The 24,693-nt window shown below is 45.7% G+C and overlaps 2 protein-coding genes across 5 annotated transcripts in view; one reads left to right on the forward strand and one right to left on the reverse strand.

The window, feature by feature from the left end:
* The window catches only part of USP37 (ubiquitin specific peptidase 37), a 38,011-nt gene extending 28,250 nt beyond the window's left edge, over positions 1–9,761 (reverse strand). Inside the window, exons 1-7 of one of the 2 annotated variants that reach the window (XM_074910945.1) lie at positions 9,680–9,761; positions 8,563–8,716; positions 4,825–4,996; positions 4,196–4,296; positions 2,519–2,700; positions 2,098–2,172; positions 1,436–1,533 (exon numbers count right to left, since the gene is read on the reverse strand). In XM_074910945.1, coding sequence (XP_074767046.1) covers positions 1,436–1,533; positions 2,098–2,172; positions 2,519–2,700; positions 4,196–4,296; positions 4,825–4,996; positions 8,563–8,667 — 733 coding nt within the window. In that variant the 5' untranslated portion in view covers positions 8,668–8,716; positions 9,680–9,761. Of the gene's footprint in view, positions 1–1,435; positions 1,534–2,097; positions 2,173–2,518; positions 2,701–4,195; positions 4,297–4,824; positions 4,997–8,511; positions 8,717–9,679 lie in introns of both variants that reach the window. The other variant, XM_074910944.1, reaches the window with a different exon arrangement.
* Positions 9,762–9,992: 231 nt separating this feature from the next.
* CNOT9 (CCR4-NOT transcription complex subunit 9) lies at positions 9,993–24,208 on the forward strand. Of its 3 annotated transcripts, none has more exons than XM_074910593.1 (8): positions 9,993–10,130; positions 15,103–15,282; positions 16,393–16,508; positions 17,825–17,934; positions 18,698–18,807; positions 19,754–19,852; positions 21,769–21,860; positions 22,553–24,208. In XM_074910593.1, exons 1-8 carry the CDS (start codon positions 10,107–10,109, stop codon positions 22,719–22,721), a joined length of 900 nt encoding a protein of 299 aa, XP_074766694.1. In that variant the 5' UTR covers positions 9,993–10,106; the 3' UTR covers positions 22,722–24,208. The 3 variants fall into 3 exon arrangements, with proteins under 3 accessions (XP_074766694.1, XP_074766693.1, XP_074766695.1); XM_074910592.1 differs by having other exon boundaries at positions 21,769–21,859; positions 22,546–24,208; XM_074910594.1 differs by having other exon boundaries at positions 10,013–10,130; positions 15,107–15,282; positions 21,769–21,859; positions 22,546–24,208.
* The last annotated feature ends 485 nt before the right edge of the window (positions 24,209–24,693 follow it).

Below are 24,693 nucleotides of genomic sequence, written 5' to 3' on the forward strand. Positions count from 1 at the left end.
ACTGGATGGGAAAATACTAACACACGTATTTAGAAGTACTCATTCAAATATTAATATTAAACAATTAACATAAATATGAATTAACGCAAAGTAAGTAAAGACATGCTGAAGTTTTATTTGAATTTAATACTATAATCTCCATCAAATATAAACTGCAATACAAAACATTAAAAAGTCATTTAATGGTCTTAACTATCTGAAAGTAATGAATGTCCGCCTGCTGTTCAAATACACAAGATACACATAACAGAAAACTCAATGATTTCCAATGCAGTGCTCTCAAAATTCCAAGTAAATATGCAGAAGTGAAAACAGTTTCTCTTCCCACTCCAAATTCCACAGGAAATTACTATATGCCTGGGGAAAAATATGGTTATTGCATTATTCTGATATCATTGTGTGAAATTCTGAGACTAATGCCTCAGATAGTGTCACATAAAAAAATGCTCTCAAAAGTCAAAAAAACACCTATTATGGTGACTCACAGCATAATTTAGTTTGGATAAAGAATAAACATTTACTTCTATCCCAGCTTGAATTGGTTCAAGCCATTGCAATTTTCAAAAATGTAGATATATGAGGCAAGTTCACAATACTGTTACCTGAACTTGCAGGTACACACCCACAGATTTCAATTTTGACTCTGAAGAGCAAACCAAATTTCATTCAGAGATAAACATTCACCTTACTGGCTCCTCTAGCAACACGTGTGTGCCATCAGAGCCTTACTAAAAAAAGAATGCATTTAGCAACATTCCCCATAAAAACAAGATCTTGAATGCATTCCCCTTTATGGGGCAAGAGGCTCAGTATTTATTAGTGAAACCAAAGAATGGTGCTGCTTATTAGCTTCTGTACATATGTCAATATGTCTATGTTGTCCATAAAACCCTGTCACACACCAGTATCCAACAGAATTTTGATACCAAAAGTAACAAAAGTCCTGGCCCCAAAGAGTTCCCTCTCTAAGTTCTGGGAAAGAGATAGGGAAGTAAAAGCAAACAGTACACGTTTTCTGCACAAAAAAACCAGCCTATAATTTATGTGGGCATTAACAGCAAACGAGAGCTTTAAAAACAAACAAGAAAGCAAGCAAAAAGGAAATCCTTAGATGTTTACAGGAATCCCCTCCCAAGAGGAAGGGCAACTTGGAGCAAAGTTTGAAGCCACTTGTTGAATTTTCAAACCAGCCGGCACATGGGCTGGCATCAGCACCCAAGTATAAAGGTCAGGGTCACACTAGAGCAGGACAGGCTTTGAAAATGAAGGCAAGTTGTTTGCATCTCACACACAGCTCAGTAGGAAGCAAGAAAGTTAGTGGCACAAGGAAAGACAATTAGGAAAACCACCTCTGCAGCAACTTTCTAAATTAATATCAAAGGGGTTAAATCAAATTGGTCAAAGCCAGCTATCATTTGGCTTGACTTTTTTTTACCTGGTGTCCTATTTTCCTCTGCCTGCTTCAGATTCAACTGTTTCTCTCTGCTACTGTTCAAGTACTTCCACGCTGGATCACTCAAGGCTTTATTATTCCTACAGATAAACAAGAGGGGAAGTCAGTGCAGTTATAGATGATACAGGATATTCCTGCTTACAACTTGGTTTGGAGCACCTCTCTCCTACCACCTTTATTACTTGACCGTGGAACTTTACTTGCAGATAAACTTAACCAATTCATTTAAACAAGCCTTCTTTCTTATTATTAAATGCGATTTCAAACACATGGAGCTTATTCTCCAAATAGCTATTTCCCTTTATGAATTTTGTTTTGAAAAGGATCAAAACAAGTTCAGTGAAGAAGGTACCTATCACTATACATGTATAGCACATATAACAACCCTGACTAAACTGACAAAAGATTACAAAATTTGCATATGCCAATTCCTGCAGATCAGCTGCTAGAGCAGGTTGCATTTCCCTCATTAATCCTAAATGCAAACCCCATTTCAAGCTCCCAGTGTGGTCAGAAGTTGACTAGTGGCTGGCCTCTACCATGTTGCTGAGACAGGAAACACCCAAGCATTCTTTTCAGAAAAATTTACCTTTACAAATGAACAAAGAGTTTAAAATCAGAAACGAGAAACAACAGTTACTTACGTTGAAGAATCATTCTCTTTGGGATAGTCTTCGCTCATTTCTGAACCAGGAGGTTGTGTTCTTTTCCTCTTTTCACTGATGACAGAAAATTTTGAAGTGGTCATGCTTTCAGAAAGGCTAGTAAATGATCCTCTTCCAACTGAACAGAACTCCTCAATGCTTTCTGTGCATTTTGGACCTATGTTCCACAATCTCCACTTTTACAACATAGCATACAGAGAAGAATTTTGCCCAACTCTTAAGTTGTTCATAAAGCTCTAGAGCCAGTACCAGCCAGAGGCTAGAAAAGCACGTATTAACATCCTGTTAAAAGTAACAGCAAAACCAGAGGAAGAAACATATTCCCTTCTGACTGAGTTCCACCTGCAGCTCTATAGAGTTAAATTTTAACAATATCATAATGAGAGGACAACACTCCTACCGATTCTCCAACAAGCCCGTTCTGTGAGGGACTGATGACACAGGAGATGCTGAAACATTCACCCTGTTGCCCGGTGTCCCAGTTCCAGTGGAATTCTTAACAGACGCTCTCGCTGGGGTACCCAGCACCTTGCGAAATGGATTTTCCTCCTTACTTTCCACAGTCACTCTTTTGGGAGGAGTCTGCAAAACCCAAGTGGAGGGGACCAAACAGTGAAAAACATGACCATCTTCAGTCTAACCTAGCATTTACACCACTGCTTTACTTGCTACAGTGTAGCATCCAAAAGTAGAAAAATGCTACTTGTAATTGAGCAAGAGACTTTAACACTAAGTAGACATAGGTAAAATTTTGACTGTATCAACGCAAGACATAAAGGTGAAACTCTACTGCAATAACCAATTTCCCTTTCTTATTTCACAACACTAAGCTTGTTGAACTTTGGTTTTTAAAATCTCCTTTACATGCTTTCACATTAAAAAACCCAGTGCACAATTCCTAACTATCCCCAAATCAATCCTGGGTGGTATTAAAAAAAAAAAAAAAAAAGCCATATTAAAACCCACACAATTAGAACAGTGCCCTGACAGCCCTGGGCTAAGCAAGCCCTACATGTAATGCAATGGAAAGAGCTAATAGTTAGTTGACTAAGGAATGTTGGTCAATTTTAGACTTGAAAACTAAACATGTCTAATCTTACCACTGTATACACAGCCTTAGAGTTTTTACTGCGAGATTGCCTTTAAGCAACATGTAAATTTTATTTTGGGACAATGTCAAAAATATTCTCCCTCAAGGCAGTAATAAAAGAATATTCACAGAGATAACAAAGTAAATTAAAGCAGGTATATACACCATGAAATCTGTGTTATGCAGGGAGAAAGAACAAAAATATTTTGAAGGAAAACCACTTTGGGAAAATGTCTGCAAAGTTAACATAAAAATCTAAGCAGAATGCCACAAATTCATAGAATCATAGAATACCAGGTTGGAAGGGACCTCAAGGATCATCTAGTCTAACCTTTCTTGGCAAAAGCCCGGTCTAGGCAAGATGGCCCAGCACCCTTTGCAACTGAATCTTAAAAGTGTCCAGTATTGGGGCATCCACCACTTCCCTGGGGAGATTATTCCAGTGGCTGTTCTCATTGTGAAAAACTTTTCTTGTGTCCAGTCGAAATCTCCCGAGGAGTAACTTGTTCAGTAACTTTATTTTGATACAAAACTGGGTCAGCAGCTTTTCAATATATACCTTCGGCTGAAGTCTGCTAAACTCATTAAGACCTATACTGACTATAACATGTTCACCTGCTACATAAGATGTTCAGTATAAACAAAGAGATATTCAGAACTATGCGAGAAGCAAGTCTTAATCATGTACTTTCCCTCTATTTCTGCTTCTTGTCTGCCTGGCTGGTAGCTCAACACAAAGAACATATTCAGTTTTCCATAGCCAGACACTGACTTTTCTTATTCATGTAGAATATATTGCTCCTCTTGAGCAAGGGACGCCATTGCCCACCACCCTGTATACATCTATTCCAAGCCCTCTAGATTACAAAGACTCTGGATACAAAATAAGTATTTACAATGATATTACAACATACAATAAGAGAACGAGAGGAGGAAATTAATGAAATAAAATTAAGAGAGAGGAAAAATTTGAACAATTAAACAAACCTGATTCTCTATGTAAGAGAACTGCCTGTTAGCTTCCTTCTGTGTGGTCCTGCTGCCCAGCACACCTCCAAAGCTGCCAGATCCCTGAGAGGGTTTCCCAGCTGACAGGAAAAGTACACAACATTTGATTGTCATTTCTGACTGGCATTCTTATTTGTAAGACATCATTTAGCTGGAGTTGATTTTGGAAGGGACACACTAGATTTCTTGCCAAGAGACAGTGCAATATTCTGACAGCAGACATAAGCGCATGTTTATGGATATCCCTTATATTGGTCATTTACTCAGTTAGCAGTAAAGTTCCTATCCTTAAAAAGGACAAAATAAAATAAGAGGTAAAATGGAAATGGACTATGCATGTGTGATAAACAGATAAGAGTTTTTCAAATACCAACATGCCTATAAGCATACTTCTACATGTTTCATCTCTGCTTATTGTTCAGCATGACAAAGGTACATTATGAGAAAGGTATATAACAAAAATTGGGGTTTGGGGCCAGAAAGCATTTACACAAATGCAAAGAAAGTCACCAACATAAGGAGGACAAAATGGCTAAAGATGAAAAAAAGAAACAGCACCAACCCGTCTCCAAACTATTATTAACACGATTTACAACAACTGCACTTACCAGTATGAACCCTGTCTTGATGGACCGCGTCCAAATACATCCGCATTTCATTTGCATCTTTAAATGGTACCTTATCAATTGTCAGGAAGCTCGTATCCTTTAGCGTTAGCATCAGGCAGCACAGTTTTCTACCATTTGGTCTTAAGGTCACAGTTTTAATGTTATGGCTTAGCTGAAAACAAGAAAGTGACTGTAAACATAAACCCATTTTTAAAAGGCCAAAATACTTACTAATTCAAACAAAACACTTCAAATAGAGAGGGTAAGAGGCACCTGCACTGAACAACTTCTTGCTCCATTTTGAGCAAACATTAAGCCTCACAGAATTAATGCAACTGGTGATCTTGGATGCTTACAGAACTGAAAGAACAGTATCACTGTATCTCAACAGTCCCTACATTCCTGGATAAACTTTCTGAAACTTGCTTTGATATGGAGTGTGACATTTTTGAACATAAAGGAATAAGAGCTTCATACAGTCCCATTTAGCTGGCAGAAACTTCCACATCAAGTTTCAAATATAATTTAAGATGGGGAAAGTTTTAAATGTTAAGTACAAACTTCTGCTCACTTTATAATTTGCTCTCAGGGAAGACAGATCAGACATAGCTTAAAAAAATCTGCTGAGGGAGTAAATCAGTAAGAAACATGCTTAGTCTACATGCAACATTATAAAAACTAAGTGGTGTCAAAACTCTGAGGGTTATGGTCAAGCACAAGAGTGATTTTATTATGAATCTGTGCTCCCTAATAATGCCACTGGTACTTTATTATACCATTACTTAATTGTTACTTCATGCTGACTAACCTATAAGATCTGGCTGTTCAGTAAAGGCTCTACTATCCATGCAGGTTGAGGGTAACTCCTAAAGCAGAGGAAGCAAAAGAGTATCTCGCATCTGCAGACTGCAAGGAAGTGTGACAATACATACCTAAGCATACTCTCATTTTCAATTACCTTGTCCTTTTTTACTTCATTCTTCATTTTGCTGCTGCTTCTTTAGCCTTGCCTAAGATCAGGCACTAGTTACACAATGACCTCCGTGGCAGTCTACTGCTGTACTTAATGCTGCATACAAGATTGGAAACCACAGCCAAGGTCATCAGGCAATACACTAGACTGAGTAAAACACTGCCCATCAGATTGGAGTCTTCTCCTAATTTGGCCTGACCTGCATACTGCCACACTGCCTATCTAAATAACGATGATGAATCAATAGACATGAACACTAATAACACTCTAACACCTAAGTTTCACTATACATTGCTCTAGAACCTGTCTTACCTCCTTCAAATGATACATAAGTTCAAAAATAAAAATGATTCCCCATTTTTATTTAAATTTTTTCAGGTACATAAAAGACTGAGATAGTAAAAGGCACTCCAGGTCCACCAATGAGATTTCTTTCTTTCTACGCATACCTCTAGCTTCTTGGAAAGCCAATCTAGACACAACAGCAGTTTATAGGAGAGGCTGGAAAACCACCTAAATCGAAAACTAAGGTTATATTTTGCTGGAAAAATTGCACTTCTAAAATACTTTGTGCTCGATCCTTGTGTTTTGGGTCTTTTTTTTGGGGGTGGTGGTGGTTGTTTTGTTTAAAATACAAGCTAAAAATGTCTTCAAAGACCTAAGAATTGAAAAGGGGTCTCCAAATTTTTTATCCTCCTTTAAAAAATGAAGACCAGTGCAAATGGATTACAGTTACTTCCCCATCTCAGTGCAAAACAACCTATTTCAACTCAAAACACTACATGAGAAGGCACCCTCCATACTCTCCATGCACCTGTTGTGCTCCAGTCAGTGGCACAGAGTCTTGGGAGGTGGAGATAAATGAAATATTTCTCTTAATACGTATCTAGCATCAACAACAACTTAATAAAAGCTCTGAAAAATCAGTAAAACATATCATTTGACATAAGACACGCCAGTTACTGTAGAAAGAAATATAACCCTGGATCCACCCAAACATTCCATTAAAGAAAAAAAAAAAAAAAAGGTGGGGAATTCACCCACAGTTCTCCCATGGCAACTTGTCAAAAAAAAAAAAGGCAGTGCTACTTCTAAAGGAAAATTATCAGGAATTTGTCACATCTGAAGCAGCACACAAGCACTGTGACAGACTGAGGCCAGCTCACACAAACTACACTTAAGCACAAGTCTGCAGCGCAAGGGGCAAGCAGCTCTCCCTGCCTGCTCCCACCAGTGCTCTTGTGCCAGTGCCTGCATTGCTTCAAGATCAACAGGACTCAAAAGCAGATCCCACTGAATAATAACCACCGCCCAAACAAAAATAATTGGTCTAAAGATGCAGTATTTCCTCCTCCTCCTCGGCTTCTGCAGTCCTAACTGCATGGTGCTGTATCACTCCCTCCACCAGATCTCACATTCGGTCCTTTTTCCAAATTAATTCACATGAGAACCCTCCACTGAGCTCACAGAGAGATCTGACAAGTGCCAGAGCCAGCAGATATAAGACACTGGGAGCAAAACCTGCCCCTTTAGGCCATGGTTAGCAGTCCTGTAGGCCCATCCTCCCCATGGAACCACCTCCTGAGTCAGTCACACCACGTTAACACTGTCCAGGCAGAATGGAGCCTGTGAGAACAAGCACCCAGGGAAGGTATGAGGGAATGAAGAGACCACTCTTCTCAAAAGCAACATGGTCCAACGCTGGATTAAATCAAACCTGCAGTCACAGCATCATGCACGAGAAGGTAGATGATCCTTTTCAAGTCTAAGTAACAGAGGTAGGAACTATCCACAGATAATGATTTTCTCACGCCTTGATTCCAAGGCAACACAGGCTGCCTGATTCTTTGCTGAGACTTTTCAGCATGTTAAGGCAGCAAAACCCAATCTTTCAAAAATAAAGTTAACTTTTTTCAGAGTCCGGCACACAGAAATAAATGGCTAAAAGAAAGGTCTGGTGAACACTACTGATGAAAAACAACGGCACAAAAAAGCAGAAGCCAACATTTAGATCAGTTTAAGCTGTTATAAAGTTACTAAATCAGATACGGCTTTTTTTCTTCCACCTGTTCTTACATCCCCTATGTATTTTTAAATCACACAGAAAAGTCTTAGAGAAAAACACTTCTCATTCTTTCAATTTGGGGCATTTTGCACAAAACTAGCAAGACCGAGCTGAAAACAGCTATAGAATGAGAAAAAGGCAATTTAGGCATCAGCCTCTCACAGTGAGGAAATCCCATTGCCTGGCATATATAAAACCTAAAACTGTAAGAACTGCTGTTCAGCAGTCTTGAATAAACAAAGGACTAGAAGTGTGAACACCGTTACCCTTCAGCTGGGCAAACTACTAGTACAAAGTGTTCAGAATCTTCACCTCTAGATTCTGCAAACATACCAGTAACATAAAGGTTACACGTTCCAAAAATCTGAACATGTGAGCCACTATGCTATATACTTCAGTAACTTTTTTCTGCTTTTTGGTTCTTCCCATTCAATGGTATCATGATGCCAACCTTGGCAGATCCTTTAACAATATACATGAATAATTTACTGGAGAGTTATACAAAGGGATTAGTGTTCAGGAAACGAGGAACAAGAAACAGTGACAGAGGGAAGTTTACGTGACACTTAATAGCCTTGAAGAGGACAGCTGTTCACAAAACAGCACAATCCATGCACTGCTCAAACAAAAGCCTTAATATTTGGTGTACCTGAAACGTCTTTGGAATTCCTCCAACATTGTAGTGAACCACTAGACTCACTTTGTTGTCCTTCTCCACAATTTCAAAGCTCCCTTCTTTCCATTTTGTAATCCCAGTCTGCATGCTGCGCATCCGGACAGGTCCATGCACCTTTAGAGGAGCCATGCTTTCTTACGGAAAAGACCTAACAAGTAAGTGTACTCCACCTTAAAACCTGTCAAAAAGGAGAAATTTGTAACTAGGCAAGCCAAGTAATCTCTACAGAAAGATATTAAGTGTGGCTTAAAGTTTCCGTAAAAGTTTGGTAGAAAGGTTTTGCTGGCATTTTTAAACCCAGTGAAGGACAGCGGGTTTAGACACAAGTTAAGGAAACTTAATCAAATCTCTCCCAGTTTGGGCAGCGACGCACTGATTCCTCACGGTTGAAAGGCGAGCAGACCCAATACAGACACAGAAGTTCTTGCAATTCCCTAAAGCAACTTCAACAGATTTAATGAAAGAAAAAACTGCCTGAGGAAAAGTCGATGAGAGGGAAACCAAAGTTTTGGAGGAAACCTAAGAGGGAAAACGAGCTCGTTTCTGACGGGACGTGAGCCCCGATCATCTAGAGCGGCCCAGCCGGGGGTCCCCGGGGTGGCGGTGCCCCCCTGTGCTACCGGCTCCCCCCCGGCACTCCGCCCGGGAAAGTCACGGGCCCAGCGGTACGAGAAACAGCCCCCCACCCCGCCACGGGCTCCCGATCAGCACGGTGGGGCGTATTTTAAACATAAATTAGAAGAAATGAATGAAGCGGCCCCCTCCGCGCAGCCCGGGATGCGCCGCCGAGGAGGGTCCCCCCCCACGGCAGCCCGCGTTCAGGCGCCGCCGCTTCCAGCCCGGCCCGGCGGCAGCCCCGCTCCCCAACCCCACCACCACCACCACCACCACCACCCCCGGGCAGGGCCCCGCGGCCCCTCCGCCCGCCCGGACAGGGAGAAGAGGGTCGAGGGCAGCGCCTCCCGCCCCGCCGCTCCACGGCCGCCCCGGGCCGGGCGGCTGTACGGGGAGGCGCCGCACGGCGGGAGCACACGGCCGGGCTCCGCTGGGGGGGGGGGGGAGTCGGGTCGGGGGGGGTCGGGAAGGGGGGGTAGGAAGGAGCTGGGAGGGCGGGGGGGGGGGGACGGCCGAACCCCGGTACCTGCGTCTCGACGCCGCTGGGCGGGCTGAGGCCCGGGGGGGGAGGGGGGGGAGGGGGAAAGGGGGGGGTGGCGGCGGCGGCAGATGGCGGGAACCGGCTAGCAGCGCGAGACGCCGCGCGACGCACGCACGCACGCGCGCGCGCGCTCACGTCAGCGCAGTGGCGCCCTTCCCGGCACGCCCCGCGCCTCCCCGCCCGCCAGCTGCGCGCATGCGCCGACACAGCCCGCCGACACCCCCGGCAGTGCCCCGCCGGCGCCCGCGCGCATGCGCGCCGTGTTCGCCCCTTCGTCCCGCCCCTGTCCCAGCCGCCCTCGCGGTGGGCGGGCGGGCGCGCGCGCGGCGGTGTGACGGGTCGGGGCGGGCCTGAGCCTATGGCGGCGGCTTCCTGAGCCGGGCCCGGCGGCACCACCGGCACCGCTCCCACCATGCACAGCTTGGCCACGGCCGCGGTGAGGCACGGTTCCGTGCCCCGGCGGGGCAGGGCTGGGGCCGGGATCCTGTGGCGCAGGTCGCGCGGGGAGTGAGGCCGTGAGGGCGCGGCCGCTCGTAGCTGCGAGGGGATGTGTCCCTTCGGCCGCCCGCGGCGGTGAAGGGCGGGGGAGGTTTGGGCCGCGGCGTGGCGGAGCTCTGGGGAACTCCCTCCCCTTGGTGGCCGGCTGGGGCGGTGGGATCCCTTCGGTAGTGGGGAGGCGCTGAGTGGGCGCTCTCTCGCTCCAGCTGCTCCCCTGGGGGCTCCTCTCTGCCTCCCCGAGGCGGCTGTGCCTTCCTCTGCTGCTCGTGGGGACAGGGTGGCTCGGCCAGGGACCAGGAGGGCTTCCCTGCTGGCCGGGGGCCCTGGCTGTCCTCCTTCCACCCGGTGTGTATCCTTTAGGTTTTCCCTCCTTCTCTTCTCTTGCTCGCTGTGCTCTCTCCCTGCGCCCGGACATCTACCTTCCCAGGCGCTTACTCTGTCTTCTGGGGAGCTCTTACTTTGGGCCTTGTCTACAGAGGGAACGAGGAGATAGCGAAAAGTTCCTCAGGACAGCAGGCAAGCAGGAGGAAATGCAGAGACTGCCTATTCCTTCACCTGTTTTCCTACAATACCTTGCAGTGCTGTCTGTAGTTGGTGCTTGCCCTCCTCCACCTTAGAAGGCTGCCAAGTGGGATGGGGTGCCTGATGCTCAGGCTGGTGGGAATGGAATGGTATCTTGGCCTGGTTGAGTTCAAAAATGGAAGCCAAGTTTGAACAATCTGGTTATTGCATTTAATCTCCCATCCAAGTGTGTTTGGGTTTTGGGTTTTACTTCTCCACTTTCTCTTCTTCATTATCCCACTCAGCTCATGTCAGGCCACACCTGACTGAACTGTGTTCAGTTTTGGTCCCTCCTATACAAAGAAGATGTGGACAGGCTGGAGAGGGTCCAGAGAAGGGCCCCGAAGATGATCAAAAGACTGGGAAGCCTGCCGTGTGAGGAAAGGCTGAGAGAAGTGGGTTTGTTCAGCCTCAAGAAGAGAAGGCTTAGGGGAGACTTCGTTGCCATATTCCAATATTTAAAGGGTGGCTACAGAGCAGATGGAGACTCCCTTTTTTGCAGTGAGTCACATGGAAAACATGAGGGGTAATGGGTACAAGTTACTCCTGGAGCAATTCTGACTGGACGCAAGAGGAAAATTTTTCACAGTGAGAATAATGAGCTGTTGGAATAATCTTCTCAGGGAAGTTGTGGATTCCCCAACACTGGACATTTTTAAAGATTCAGCTGAATAGAGTGCTGGGCTACCTTGTCTAGACTGTGTTTGCCAAGAAAGGTTCGACTGGGTGATCATTGAAGTCCCTTCCAACCTGGTATTCTATGAAATGCACATTCATCATGTGTGTAAGACTTCCCAGAGATGCTTGAGTCTCTGGTGTGTGTTGGGTTTGGGAGGTGTATTGCCAGACCAGCAGTTAAAGCTGTTTTCAGATGAACTTAGCTCAAGGATCTGCTTGGACTAACAAGCAAACGAGTAAAGTACTTATGAGCAGGAATTGAGAGAACTTTTAAAGTCTTCCCACTTTGTTTAAGTGCTTGTGACTTTAAATAGGTTCTTGGAGTGCTGGCAAGTACTTCTGACTTAAAAGACACTTTCTGGAGCACGGAAGGGTGGGCAAGATCATAGTGATCTCTCTTAATCAGCACTTACATTTTTATAGCAATGTAATTCTGAAATGCTTGTTGAAATGCATGAGGGACTATTGTATTTCTCGTTAATCCTCTGTCTGTTCTAGTCACCTCTGTGTAAAAGGGGTTTTTTTAAAGACAATTTTAGCAAAATAATCTGTTTCAGGAATAGATATCAACTTTATTTTGGGACTCATTTGAATGTATATTTAATTTATACATAATTCACACCACCTGGTAGTTCTCTATTGAAATGTTTTCTACCACAGTCAGTATGCTTAAACTAAAGGTGACAGGGAAGGGTGTTTGGCCCTGGAGATATGCTTGGGAGCTGTGGTAAATCATGTTACCTCTTTGTGGGGTCATGAATTGGCTCGGGAATCCCTTTGGGGATTGTGAATACTGGCGTGATAAAGCTGTGGTAAGCCAGAGCATTGGTCTTTATACAGTGATGCTGGTGGCAGAACTGACATTTCGATTTCAGACCTGAAGACAGCATGACATGCTGATAGGCTCAAGAACAGGATAAAACCAGTAAATGTAGCTGTAACTAGCAGTAAGACATTGAAAGCCCAACTCAAATCAGCTAATTCACTGCTGTTGAAGTTCAGAGTTAATTTTGGTATTTGGGTTGGTGATCTATCAAAATAGTATAAAAAGGACATGTATCATCTTAGTCAATGTTCTGCTTTAGTTGACCAGTGCTCTACCAGTGTGGCTAGCAGCAGCTGCTCAGTTAGGAAGAGAAAGCCAGTTGCCTAAATCCAGTTTGTTATATGTTTGTTGGAGATGTAATCAGGCATGGATGGTTGAAGTAATGCTGTTTCTCCCGAGGAAGATGTTACAAGATCTTTAATGATGCAGAGGTGGCTGGCTTGTGCTGTGTTGAGATACTGTTGGTAACTTTTATTTTCCCTGTGTGCAAAAGAAAGTCTTCCTGGCAGGGTTCTGTCTCAAAGTTTGCAGGATTTGTGTGTAGCCCTCAGGGTTCCCCAGAATTTTATGTTCTGGAGGGAGAAGGGGGAATAACAATAAAGTAGGAAATTAGGAAAAAAAAAAATCTTTCAATTTAAACTAAAATGAGAGGAGCAACAGTAGAGCCTGTGAAAAGCAGTTGGTTCTGGCTAAGACAGATATTGGACATCATAAACCTAATTGTGTGGAAAATCTACTTAGTGTTCTCTAGGGATCACAAGCACATGATTGTGCTTTTAAAGGGTTGATGCATTTAAGCTTACAGGAACTGAAACTTCCAGTGAGTCTAGAAAAATAGATGGAAGCTTTAGATAACACAATTATAATAACATTATTGCTAGACTGCTTGTCACTCTACCATCCCAAATAAAAACAAATGAGCTCTGTTCATTCTCCCTCTCTTTCTGAGCTCCAGTGTAGGAGTTGCTATTGGAATTGTACTCCCAGCCGTAACAGCACAATAAATTTGTTGGGAGAACTAATTTAGTGTGAGGTTCTGGAAAAAAAAAATTGAGTAGAGAAGAAAAAAAGAGAGGATAGGAGGAAAGATGAAAAGCTTAAAATGTATTTGAGCCCTAGAGTATAGGGATTGATTACAGCATATTGCTTATATAGAGACATTTAAGTTAAATAATATGATGGAAGTGGCTGCGGGAGAGATAAATCCCACAGCTGGGGAAAGATCTCTTTGGATGTGACTATGGATATAATATGTGGATGAACAGAGGTGGGAAACTTCTGCAGGAACAGAAAGCTCAGAGGTGTCTGCCGAAGGTTAAGAAGTCTCCCTGCATCCTTTCTGCAATTCTGGAGGCCTGCCTCTGGCATATGGTTTCAGGTTTGGTTCCAGCCACTTTGTTTCGTATTCTCTTCAGTGCCTTGGTGATGAACTGTTTAGTAGTAGCACTGCTGTCAGTGCTGTACAGGCAGTGCTCACATCTGTTGTGGTAAGTGAATGAAGAGTTTTGGTCTGGGCTTAAAAAAAAAAAAAAGAAATACAGTCCATTCTCTGTTCCCAGCTGTGATTGCTGTACATGTGGGGATGCTGGGCTAGCTCAGGAGCGTGCAGGCTAGCTCAGGAGCAGCAGCGTACAAACAGGGCTGTGCTTTACTCGAGTAGTAAACACTGTGCTTTGCTGGAGTAGTAAACACTTCAGCAGAATGTTTGAATAGGTTCTGAACCGGCTTTTGGAATTGTTCACACTGGAGGTTTTAATGCTGATGTTTTTCTTCCTCAAAACTTTGTATCTGAATCACCAAACTGTCCACTTAGGAAGACTGCTGAGCATTTGTTTGCACCTTGAGTGCTTGTTGTGCCAGCGGAGATGAGACAAACTTTCACTGGAAGACTTGCATCTTGCCCTCCATAGGAACTATGCTGCAATTCCACAGTCCCCGTTTCTCTTCCTTTCCTTCTCAGCCCTCCCTCTTTTTTTTTTTTTGGCTTGAAAACTTGTTGGCCTTGATGCTGTCCTTTCTCTGGTATTCCAAGAAAGGCAGAAAAGAAATCCTGCATTTCTGCTGAGTAGTAGAAAATGTGCCTTGACTGAATAAAGATCTGCCCTTCTCTGGGTTTATTTTGAACAGGAATTCTTGCACAAAATCAGTCTTGAAAAATTCCCTTTTAGCTCCATGCATGTAAACAGGATACCTGGGGTGAATATGAGGTGTCTCTAACAGCAGGTATTACTGGCTGTGGATAGTGCCATGCTGATGTTGGAGTAGTAATAATTTTTCTAGTATTTGTATGAATTTTTTTCTCATATACATTGGGTGAATTGTACTGTGAGGTTCCAACGTAATGGACGTTTTTGGACAAAAAAAAAAGGTAGCATTTGCCTTGCTTTGAATTTGTGGAAGCTTGCACTTGAAGCATGAAATGAATGCATGCTAAATGCAGGTGGAGCAAAGTGATAGCTGGCTAAAGTATGCGTGACCTCCCCAGGAGCTCTGCTGGCACAGGCAGGCAGCAGCATGGCTCCCTTCTATTGCTGAATGAAGTTATAAGGTACTGCTTGACAAATGGATTAAGAGAGACTGTCCTAACAAGTCAGGCCAGAAAGTAAAACCTTTGCGTTTCAAATAGGTGAAATAATCAGACTAATCTGAGGAAGGAATTCATATCCAGGGCATCTTAGTGCATCTTAGTTGCACATTAAGTGCAGGGCATCTTAGAACTTTAGTTTCTCCCTTCCTGGTCAGGACTTTCTTGGGCGCTTTTTTGCTTATCTGCCAGGTTGTGGGAAGGGTTTGGGTGAGACTTGGATAAAATGTTTGGACTGAAGTTTTCTTGTCTCCCTCCTAGCCAGTGCCAACAGCACTGGCTCAGGTTGACCGTGAAAAGATCTACCAGTGGATCAATGAGCTGTCTAGCCCCGAGACACGGGAGAACGCGCTGCTGGAGCTGAGCAAGAAGCGTGAGTCTGTGCCTGACCTTGCCCCGATGCTGTGGCACTCGTTTGGCACAATCGCAGCGCTCCTGCAGGTGGGTAGGACCGGCAGCATCTTGATTCCGTGGTGCAGCACCAGCACATTGCAGAGCTTGTGTGTCCACGGGGCAGATCTGGGGAGGCACCAGTGGGGTGCCTTATTGCTTTTGCTGGGAGTATGATGTATGTTGGGTCGTGTGGTGAGGGGGCAGATGTGAGAAGCCCATTGGCCATTAATTATCAGTAGCAAGGCGTTCTGTGCAGGGACTGTAAGATTTCTAATTAGACCGCTTATATAGTTGGAAGGGGAGCAGGCAAGTTCTTGGCTGTATGAGCTCCCTGCAGATCGCGTTCTGCTTATTTTCATACAGTGGCGTAGCAGAGCCAGAACAGTTTTTACTCCTAAGATCTCTGGTTTAATTTATTTTGCATGATCTTGAACTCTTCCTGGTCCAAAGGTTGCCCTTGCAGGGAGCCCACTGGAAGGGCAGCGTGGGAATGCTGCTCACTGCTCCAGAGATCCTTGTCTGGGACTGTACCTGCCATTTCATGTGAAACCGAGCAGTTCAGCTTATCTATGGGCAAACTACTCTACAGCTGATGACTGGCTGTCTCTCAGTGCCAAATCTAGTTACTTCTTTCGAAGAAGGAAACAAAAGAGTGCAGGATTGGCAATGTCAAACTATTCTCAGAGTGGCCCTCAAACAAGTGAAGAAAATTAGAAGGGAGCTGTAGTTGGAAGCAGGCAGAGTTCTGAATCAGATTTCTCGCCATCAGCTGCTTCCCCTGCATTGAGTTAAGAGTTACTGGCAGATACAGTATGAATGGAGTGGGTGTGCTCTGCCTCTAGGCAGAGGAACAACACTCCTCTTCGATCTGGAAGTTCAAAACAAAACAATCCCTACACTAGTAAAGAGCCAGGAAATCAAATGAACCTGTTTTTACTGAAATTAAGGTTTGAATGTGTTCCTCTGACTTGTCAAATTGACTCTGACCCAGCTCTGCCCTTGTCTGGGCAGTGTGGTGGCTGCCATGTAACTTCAAAATGATACTTGGTGAAAGCAGAATGTCATCTCCTGTCACCACAGTGCCTTGCTGGGCAAGTGCTTCAGTGCAGCTTTCTGATATTTTTCTCTTTTAACTTATCTTCATCTGTTAATTTTTAGGAAATTGTAAATATTTATCCATCAATCAACCCTCCGACTTTGACAGCCCATCAGTCCAATAGAGTCTGCAATGCTTTAGCTCTACTACAGTGTGTTGCATCGCATCCCGAAACAAGGTAAGTGTTTCCAAGTGCGTGAGTTTTCTCAGGTGTTGATGTTGACAGCTCAGCCTGTCTCTTTGACGCCGGAAGCATGTAAGCTGCCTTTTTTTTTTTTTTTTTTTAAAAAAAAAAAAAAAAACACCAAAAAACCCAAGAGAAGTGGAACAGAGGACAGAGCTGGAAGGTAGGCAGCTGCCTGCTGCTTTTACTTTTTTGCATGCATTATCAGGATGACTGCTTTATGGTGGCCCTAAATGCATTGCATTCCCTGGATCATCCTGAGATCCTGCAAATTCCCAAAACATTGGGTTGTGGCAGCTCCTGTGAGCTCAGCCAGAGATGAGGGTGCCTTTGTGCTGAGTGTTGTGTGCAGGATCCTTCTTTTAATGAGCTTACAGTTATTTAGACCAGCAGCTTACAGTTATTTAGACCAGCTGTCCAAAGGTTGTATTGAGCAGGACTGTCCTTCCCAGACACTGTGTGTGGCAAGGGAGCAATAGCAGAGTGATGTCTGGAGTCTTCAGCCAGTGCCTGACAGTTTTTCTCAATCTTTGTCCAGCCCATGTCAGCAGGGGAAAAGATAATGTTGATTCAGCCAAAATCAATAGCTAAAACTCAGAAGAAAACTACCAAGAGATCCATGATCTCATGCTTCTGTTCCTGCTGAGAAGTGCTGCATAGCTGAAGTTGTTTTTCAGCTGCTGCAAAGTAGTGTTAAACAGCAACCCTCTATGAGATGATACCCTAAGAAATAGGGTAGTTTTACACCACACACCTTTACATTTAAAGTTTGAAAACAAAGGAGGAATGTTGGTTGTGCAAGAGAGCTTCCCTCTGCTAGCAAAGCAATCTCCAGGTTTTTTCCTTCAGTCTGTATTTCTCACCATTGTCAGACTCCTGGGAAAAGATGGTTGTGCACATTTAAACTGTGGTGCTGCCTAGACATCAGCCAGTCTGGATTTCTGTCATGCAGAGGCTTTGCATATGCGATGTGGTTGACTATCCCTGCCCATGGGAGCCTGCAAGGTAAAATGCAACAGTGAATGTACAAAGCAGAAAGTCTGGGTGCCAGGAAGAGGTAATAAAAGCAACAGGACGTGCTTTGTTCCTCGTCAGCTGGAAGCAGCCATGCAGGTAACTGGCAGTTTAGTGCTAGGTTTTGTGCTATGCAGAATTTACTTCATACCTTTCCATCAGAGAACAAACGGTTACCCTCTTTTAAGGAGCAGCAGCAATGGTTTCTGTCAGGAATAGCCTGAGGCTCTGCATGGTAACTTGTGTGCTTGCTTTGTTTTCCTTCTCTCATGTTGGGTGTTCTCTTTTTCCTACAGGTCAGCTTTTCTGGCAGCTCATATCCCTCTCTTCCTGTACCCCTTCTTGCACACAGTTAGCAAGACACGACCATTTGAGTACCTGCGGCTCACGAGCCTTGGAGTGATTGGTAAGCAGCCACACCAATCCTGGAGCACTGGTTTCTTACCAGGTTGGATGCAGTTCATGCTGTAGGTATGAGACCTGTACAAACAAAATCACAGGTCTCTTTTTATTGGGATTTTCTGGGTCCTGTAGTATTAACAGGAGGAGCTGCTCCTTTTCCATCGGTTGTAGAAGCAGGTTCCTCTTAGTGTGTAGGAACTGGTCTTTTCACTAATAAGAAAACACTGAAGTCTGTGTACCTTGCCAAAAACCTGTTTCCTCTGAGCACAAGCACCTGCAGGCTGCCTTCACCCTCAGTCAAGCCAGCTAGACACTGGCACGGGTGGGTGCAGACTGGTCTTTCTTTGGGTTTTTGTCATTGATTGGCTTGCCTGTATTTGCCCTGTCTTCCTCTTGCCTGTTTTTCTTTCTTCTTTCTGCCCCAAACATTTCTCTCTATAAAGTAAGAGAGTCTTAAAATGCATTTCTTCTTCCCAGAAGAAGAAGAAATGCTGTGGGTAGCATGATCCTCTTTGTGTTACCACTGGGAGAGAGCCAAGAATGCATCCCCTTTCTGAAAAACAAACAACCCCCAAACCCAGCTTGATTACTTTTATGCTGCCGAAACGATTTCTCCTCCAGCCATGTGCTGCAACATATTCAGGATGTTGCTCTGCCTGCCATTCAGACTTAATGATTCCTAGGGAGGACACAGCCTTTGAAAGGTGAGATTTTTTTTTTAAACAATTTATCATTTATTGATTTTTGGGGTTTGTTTTTCCTTCAAGGGGCCTTGGTGAAAACTGATGAACAAGAAGTGATAAATTTCTTATTGACAACAGAAATTATCCCCCTGTGCTTACGCATTATGGAGTCTGGCAGTGAACTCTCCAAAACGGTACCTACTCTTTTTGTCTTAAGACTTCTTGTTGTTTATCTCTGACTAACGAAGCAGCCAGTAACCTAAAGAGTTGGCTTGTGTCCTGTTGCAAATGCTGGGGCAACTCTGGGTGGAGCTTTTTACCTCTTCAACAAACAGACCAAACCCACCAAACTTAAGTTGGAGTTCCTGAGCTTGGTAGTTTTGCTGGGAAAGATCTTGCTGCTCTCAACATGCATTCCCTCCTTTGCAACCCTTCAGAGTAACTTTCAGGGCTGACCTGGATCAACTTTCCTTGGCTTGAGAGAAAAAATGCTGTAGCTACAGAGCACAGAGGTTGGGCAGCAGCTGTTAGTGGTGGTTATGGGCATGTTCACTGCACTGGACCAGTTTTTCTTCTCTGATGAGGGGCCCCTTTCCCTCATGAGCTCAGATCTGTGGTCAGACTGGTCTGATGACCCAGGTAGGCTGGCCACAGGTTTTAGTCTGTGTGTACTTCTCTGGTGAACCCTGCTGACAGAGCTGGCTGAGGTTCTTCCAGAAAGTCACTTGTCTCATGATGAATCAGTAATGCTCAAGATGAAAACAGCAAGATGACATCTTGCTGTCTAGATGACAAGGTCAAGGGACAGATCCTTCTGCTTCTTGCTCTGTGACTAGAGCAGCATGCCTATAATCTTGAGGCTGTCCTGGCAGTAGTTGTTGTCTTACACAACCTGCATCCAGTTGTCATGTACACACTGCTTTGTATCCACCTCTTTTCTTTAGCCCGAGATGCCAAGCTTTGTATAGTGTCCTACGTTTTCTTTTGGCTTAAAGCTTTTTCTGAGTAAAGTATTTGCTGCCTGCTGAAAGGCCTTTCAGCTCTGGGACTGTCTTGAAAAGAACACAGCACAAAGGCTGTCCCTTTTCAGGATAGATAAGTTGTTTTTATGATTTCTTTTCTGCTTTCTCCCCATTCTAGGTTGCTACGTTTATTCTTCAGAAAATCCTCCTGGATGACACAGGGCTGGCATATATCTGTCAGACTTATGAGCGGTTTTCACATGTTGCCATGATACTGGTAAGATTATTTGTTTCCTGACCCAAGACCAACCTCCTTTTTTTGCATTTTGAACCTGGCTCCTACTAGCTGCTGCTTATTACTCTAATTCTTGTGTTGGAACACAGAAAGAGCAGACAGGTTTTGTCCATTCCCTGTGCCCTGTGAAGGAGAAGGTGGGGTATTCATAATTTGTTCATCCCAGGAGTAATAACCCCAACTTGAGTTTTATTATCTTTGAGCTTGCCGTGGGGAATACATGTCTGGCCTAGAATAACTATTGTCCTGCTTTTGTGTTTGGTTGGTTGGTTGGTTGCTTTTTAAAGAGCAGTCTTGGGAAAGGAAAAAGCAGCATTAAGTTAAGTGCTTTGCAATGCTGGTTCTGTGCCTAAATGTTGATTCTTTCATGGGGAATATTTATTTGTCTCTGTTTTCCCAAATGTAAAGAAAACATTACCTCCCAATTCACCCACAAACAGCAAAATATGAATGATTGTGAGCTGATGTCCGTAATATCCAATGTGACATGATTTCTGCATTCAGAAAAAGGATTGGCTTTGAAAATACATCTGGCTTGGGGGCAAAGTGAAAGATGCAATTAGAGACCCTGGGGTAGGGGATGGAGGGGAGGGAGGGAGGCAGGCCAAGGAAGAATCTGTGGCTGGGAAGGGTACAAACACAGAAGGATATGAGTGATAAAGCAGTATTAGCATGGAAGGGATATCCTAGCAGTGGTACAATCCCACCATTGGATGAAGCACTGACATGATTAATACTCTGTAGCGCTACGGAGAAAGATGAAAACGTTCATAGACATTTCTGTTCTCTATTTCAAAAATTGGGATAGCATACTCCTGTCTCATGAAGGTGATGATTTACTTCCTTGTCTGCTGATAACCAAGTAAGATATTATGCAAGTATTAGATGCTTTTAAAAGAGCAAGTTAGAATTTGCCATCCAGGAGCTGTCTGAGGAGATCTCTGACTTGTTCTTTATTTCAAAGAAATACTGGTATCCTGGGGAATTGCTGAGAACAGGAAGCTCGCAAAAGGGCAAAAGAGGGGGGGACCTGCTAATTGCTAACTGCCTGAATATCCAAATACAGGTGAATTTGGCTAATGAGGAAAATGGTGCTAGCCAGTGTAGTCTTACAGGAAAAAACCTGACTGGGGCAGATCTTACTGACTCCTAAATATGAGGACGCAGACTGTTAAAACACCTTCAAAGCACGCGCGTGAAGACATCCACACCATTTGCTGGGCTGGGTGCATTCAAAGGTGCAACCATGTGCAAAGGCCTACACTGTGAGAAACAGGCTGGGCCAGGGAGATCTGCTGTGGTCTTGCTTTCCGGTAATGGCTTATGAGGGATGTAGCAGAAAGAGAAAATACAAATCTTGGGTGTGTGATAAGGCCAGGTGCGGATCTTCCTGTATGTGGTGTGGGTGAGCCCAGTCCTTCAGCATGGCTTCCCAGGCTGTTGTTAACGCTTTAGAAGGGCGTTGGAGTGAAGGCAGTGCAGATGAGAACAGGGAGTGTTTCAGAGCTTGGAAACAGACCTTTCAGAGTGACTCAGCCTAAGCATATCAAAGCGTTTGGGATATGTTTGCCTTCCTGCACAAGGGGCAAACCCCAGGCTCTCTTTAATCTAGAAGAGAGTTGGACCACTAAGCAGTCCTGAGGAATTAAAAACCGAATAGATGAGATCACCTTTGCCTGAGCTGCTGGGAGAATCCTTTCCGAGTCATGGCTAGTGATCTTCTCAAAGGCATCTTGGCAGGCAGCGCCGGGCTCCATGCAGAGGTATCTAGATGAAATGTAATGGGCTGTGATGTGTGGAAAGCCAGAGTGAGAGACTTTAATGCTCTTTCCCAGTCTCTGCTGATTGTGAAGCTGTTCTAACAAAGACTTTAACTGGTGGTGGCCTCTGTCAAACAGGGTAAAATGGTCCTGCAGCTCTCCAAGGAGCCCTCGGCACGGCTACTGAAACATGTCGTCCGCTGCTACCTTCGCCTTTCTGATAATCCCAGGTAAACATTTTAGGAGTTTGCTCCCTTGGAAGTGCAGTTCCTCTCCACAGTGCCCATGTGGGGAGAGTCGAGGTTCCTCATGTGCTCTTGCATCAGCCTTAGCCCAGTGTACAAAATGGGTGGGTTTTTTGGTTGCTTTGTGGTTTTTATTGCTAGTCCTAGGAGCTTTTATGGTACATGGGAGAAACAGCGACTGTTTGGGACTTGTGCAGAATCAAGCTGTTCAGGTTACGACTGCCTGAGCTTAAATGTAGCTTTAACAAAGTATGAGGGAGGGGCTGAGGCGGAAGGTACGCTGTGCTCTCCCTCTTCTGCATCACGTGGGCTGTTAGCAGTAGAAGCCAATGGATGAAATTCAGTTGAGGGAATTCAAACTGATTTCATGCTGATCAGCAGCTCTGTCCGAAGCGGCTGGATAGTATGTGTTGTCTCAGACTCTTCTGGCATCGTATTGCTCTTGGCTGCTGGGTGTCAGGACGCAGGGGTTGGCTCGGTGGGGTCTGGTGTGAGGGGTGGGAGCCGTGCTGGCTGGCCAAGCACCACATGCTGCGGTGCTGCTGCTGGGTGCTCTCCTCGGCTGGGCCTGCCAGGGAGACCTCAGGCCAAGGAGGGTCGTGTCCCCACTGGGGTTTGCTCCCCTCTTGCCCCTGTGAGTTTATTTGTTGGGCCCCGTTTCTTGTCTCTTGATGTAGGGCACGTGAAGCTCTCAGGCAGTGCCTTCCTGACCAACTGAAGGACACCACCTTCGCCCAGGTCCTGAAGGATGACACCACCACAAAGCGCTGGCTGGCTCAGCTCGTAAAGAACCTGCAAGAGGGTCAAGTCACTGACCCACGGGGCATCCCTCTTCCTCCACAGTGACTGCTGGGGGAGGTGGGGGACCGGGGAAGAAACAGCTCAGGTTTACAGAGAACCAGAAACAGGTGACCTCTTCCGCAACAAACTGGGCACGCCAGCAGGCTGCTGGCCTGTCGGACCATCCCACCCAGCCAAGGGGCTGCTCTGTAGCAATGCAGCATGCCTCTGGGGATCACAACACCAGCAAATGCTGATACTACAGTTTAAAAAAAAAAAAATCAATAAAAACAATCTGTAGAGGTCCCCATCTCTTCAGGAGGCTTGGCTGGCATCTCTCCCTCCACTGCTAGGCAGGGGCTGGTGCGGATGTCTGCTCTTCCAGCTAGCTCAGCCTCCGCCCGAGTGGTGCGTGACATGGGCTGTGCACGCCACGTCCCTCCAGTTCCTTGTCACTTCTTGTTTACACGTCTGTTTAGATGAGTGAGCTGAATAAAAGCTGATCCAGTTGCTTTATCCCCTCTTAAGACTGCTACTCAGCTGCAGGTAGCCCAGGGACAGCTTTCTTCCTTGCTAGCACATCCTTGCTCCTGGCTCTGCATCCAGCTGGTGCAGTGAGCTTCTCTCTTCCTTTCCTCTGGCATGGAGGCAGTGTGCTTGCCCCAAGAGGAGGGGTGGATTACTTGTAATGAACCCACGCACCATAAGCATGTTTCCTCTGGGGGAGGAGAAGACATCAGGACTGTGGCTCTTTAGCTGTAAATAGCACAGTCCCGCAGCTAACCAGCGGCCCTGGGCTGATGTGTCCTGGCCTCCTGTCTAGCCCAGCTCTTGTGCAGTGGGATTGCTGGTTGGTTCATCGAACGGAGCTTGGCGTTAGGAAACCTTTGTTGTGGTGGGCAGACCACTGACCGATTGTCCCCTGCCGCGGGACAGCTGGGAGCGACGTCCTGTGGGCTCCAGGTGCGCCGGCTTCCGTGGCTGCTGCTGCCTGCCAGGCGCCTCTCAGTCCTGGCCCCCCTCCCTTTTCCCCCCCTCCTCCAGCTCATCTCTGCCAGCCGGGTGCATCCATTTCAGCTTTCAAACCTGCCTTGGCGTCTGCCTCAGCCCCACCGCAATTAGACTGGACCAACAGCCGCTTACCTGCCTTCCCTGGGCTGCGGGGTTAGCGGGGCTGCAGCGGGCGCTCTGGGATGTGGCCGAGGACTCCCGGGCTCTGCTGCAGCGAAGGCTGCTCTTGGCTGCAGGCAAGCCTGGGCAGCTACTTGGTTTCTCCCCCCTCCTCGAATAGCCCATTTTGCTGATCATCTGCGGTGTCGTGCCAACAGTGTCTTAAATCCCATCTCGTTTCCCTTCCCTCCTCCCTTCGCAGCCTTGCATAACCAGGGCAGAGCACGGCCTTTTCCTTGCCCCCGGGGTCCCATTTTATAACCATCACCTTCTTTTCCCTCCCCTCCACCCTGACCTTGACAGGGTGTGAAAATGCTTGTTGGGTTGGTTTTGTTTTGGTTTTTTTTTTGTAAGTTCAGATTAATAAATAATAAAACCCCAGCCAGCAACATTGCTCCTGGTCTGGTCTCTTGGGGAGGGCAAGCAGTGAGGGGGGTGGATTTATTGCAGGTGGGAGGAAGCGGGGGGCTGTGCCAGTTTGGGGATGTGAGCTGAGCAGAGTCTGTGGCCTTTCCCAGTGGGAGCTGCCTGCAGCCCTGTGTCCCTCCATCTCTCCAGGTAACGTGGAGGGGTTTTGGGGAGGAGGTGCTGCTCTGTTTTGCTTTGCAGGAACCGGGGCGAGCACTCGCTGCCTTCCTGCAGCGTGTGTGCAGGCGCTGCCACACTTGCCCAGGGCCTGGCTCTGTCAGAGCACCGACCGCCTCAGGTTTGGTCCCTGCAGCCCTTGCACCCAGCTCTGCCTGCCCCAAGGGTGTCCCAGCTCGGGTCCCCGGGGGGAGGGGTTACCCCAGGATGCTCAAACCATGCCCTGCTCTTTGGGTGCTTCGCCTCTGCCAGCCGGAGGGTCCTGGGGAGGGGACAGGGACAC

This window comes from Athene noctua, chromosome 7 (assembly GCF_965140245.1).
Source record: "Athene noctua chromosome 7, bAthNoc1.hap1.1, whole genome shotgun sequence".
Taxonomy (NCBI): Eukaryota; Metazoa; Chordata; class Aves; order Strigiformes; family Strigidae; genus Athene; species Athene noctua.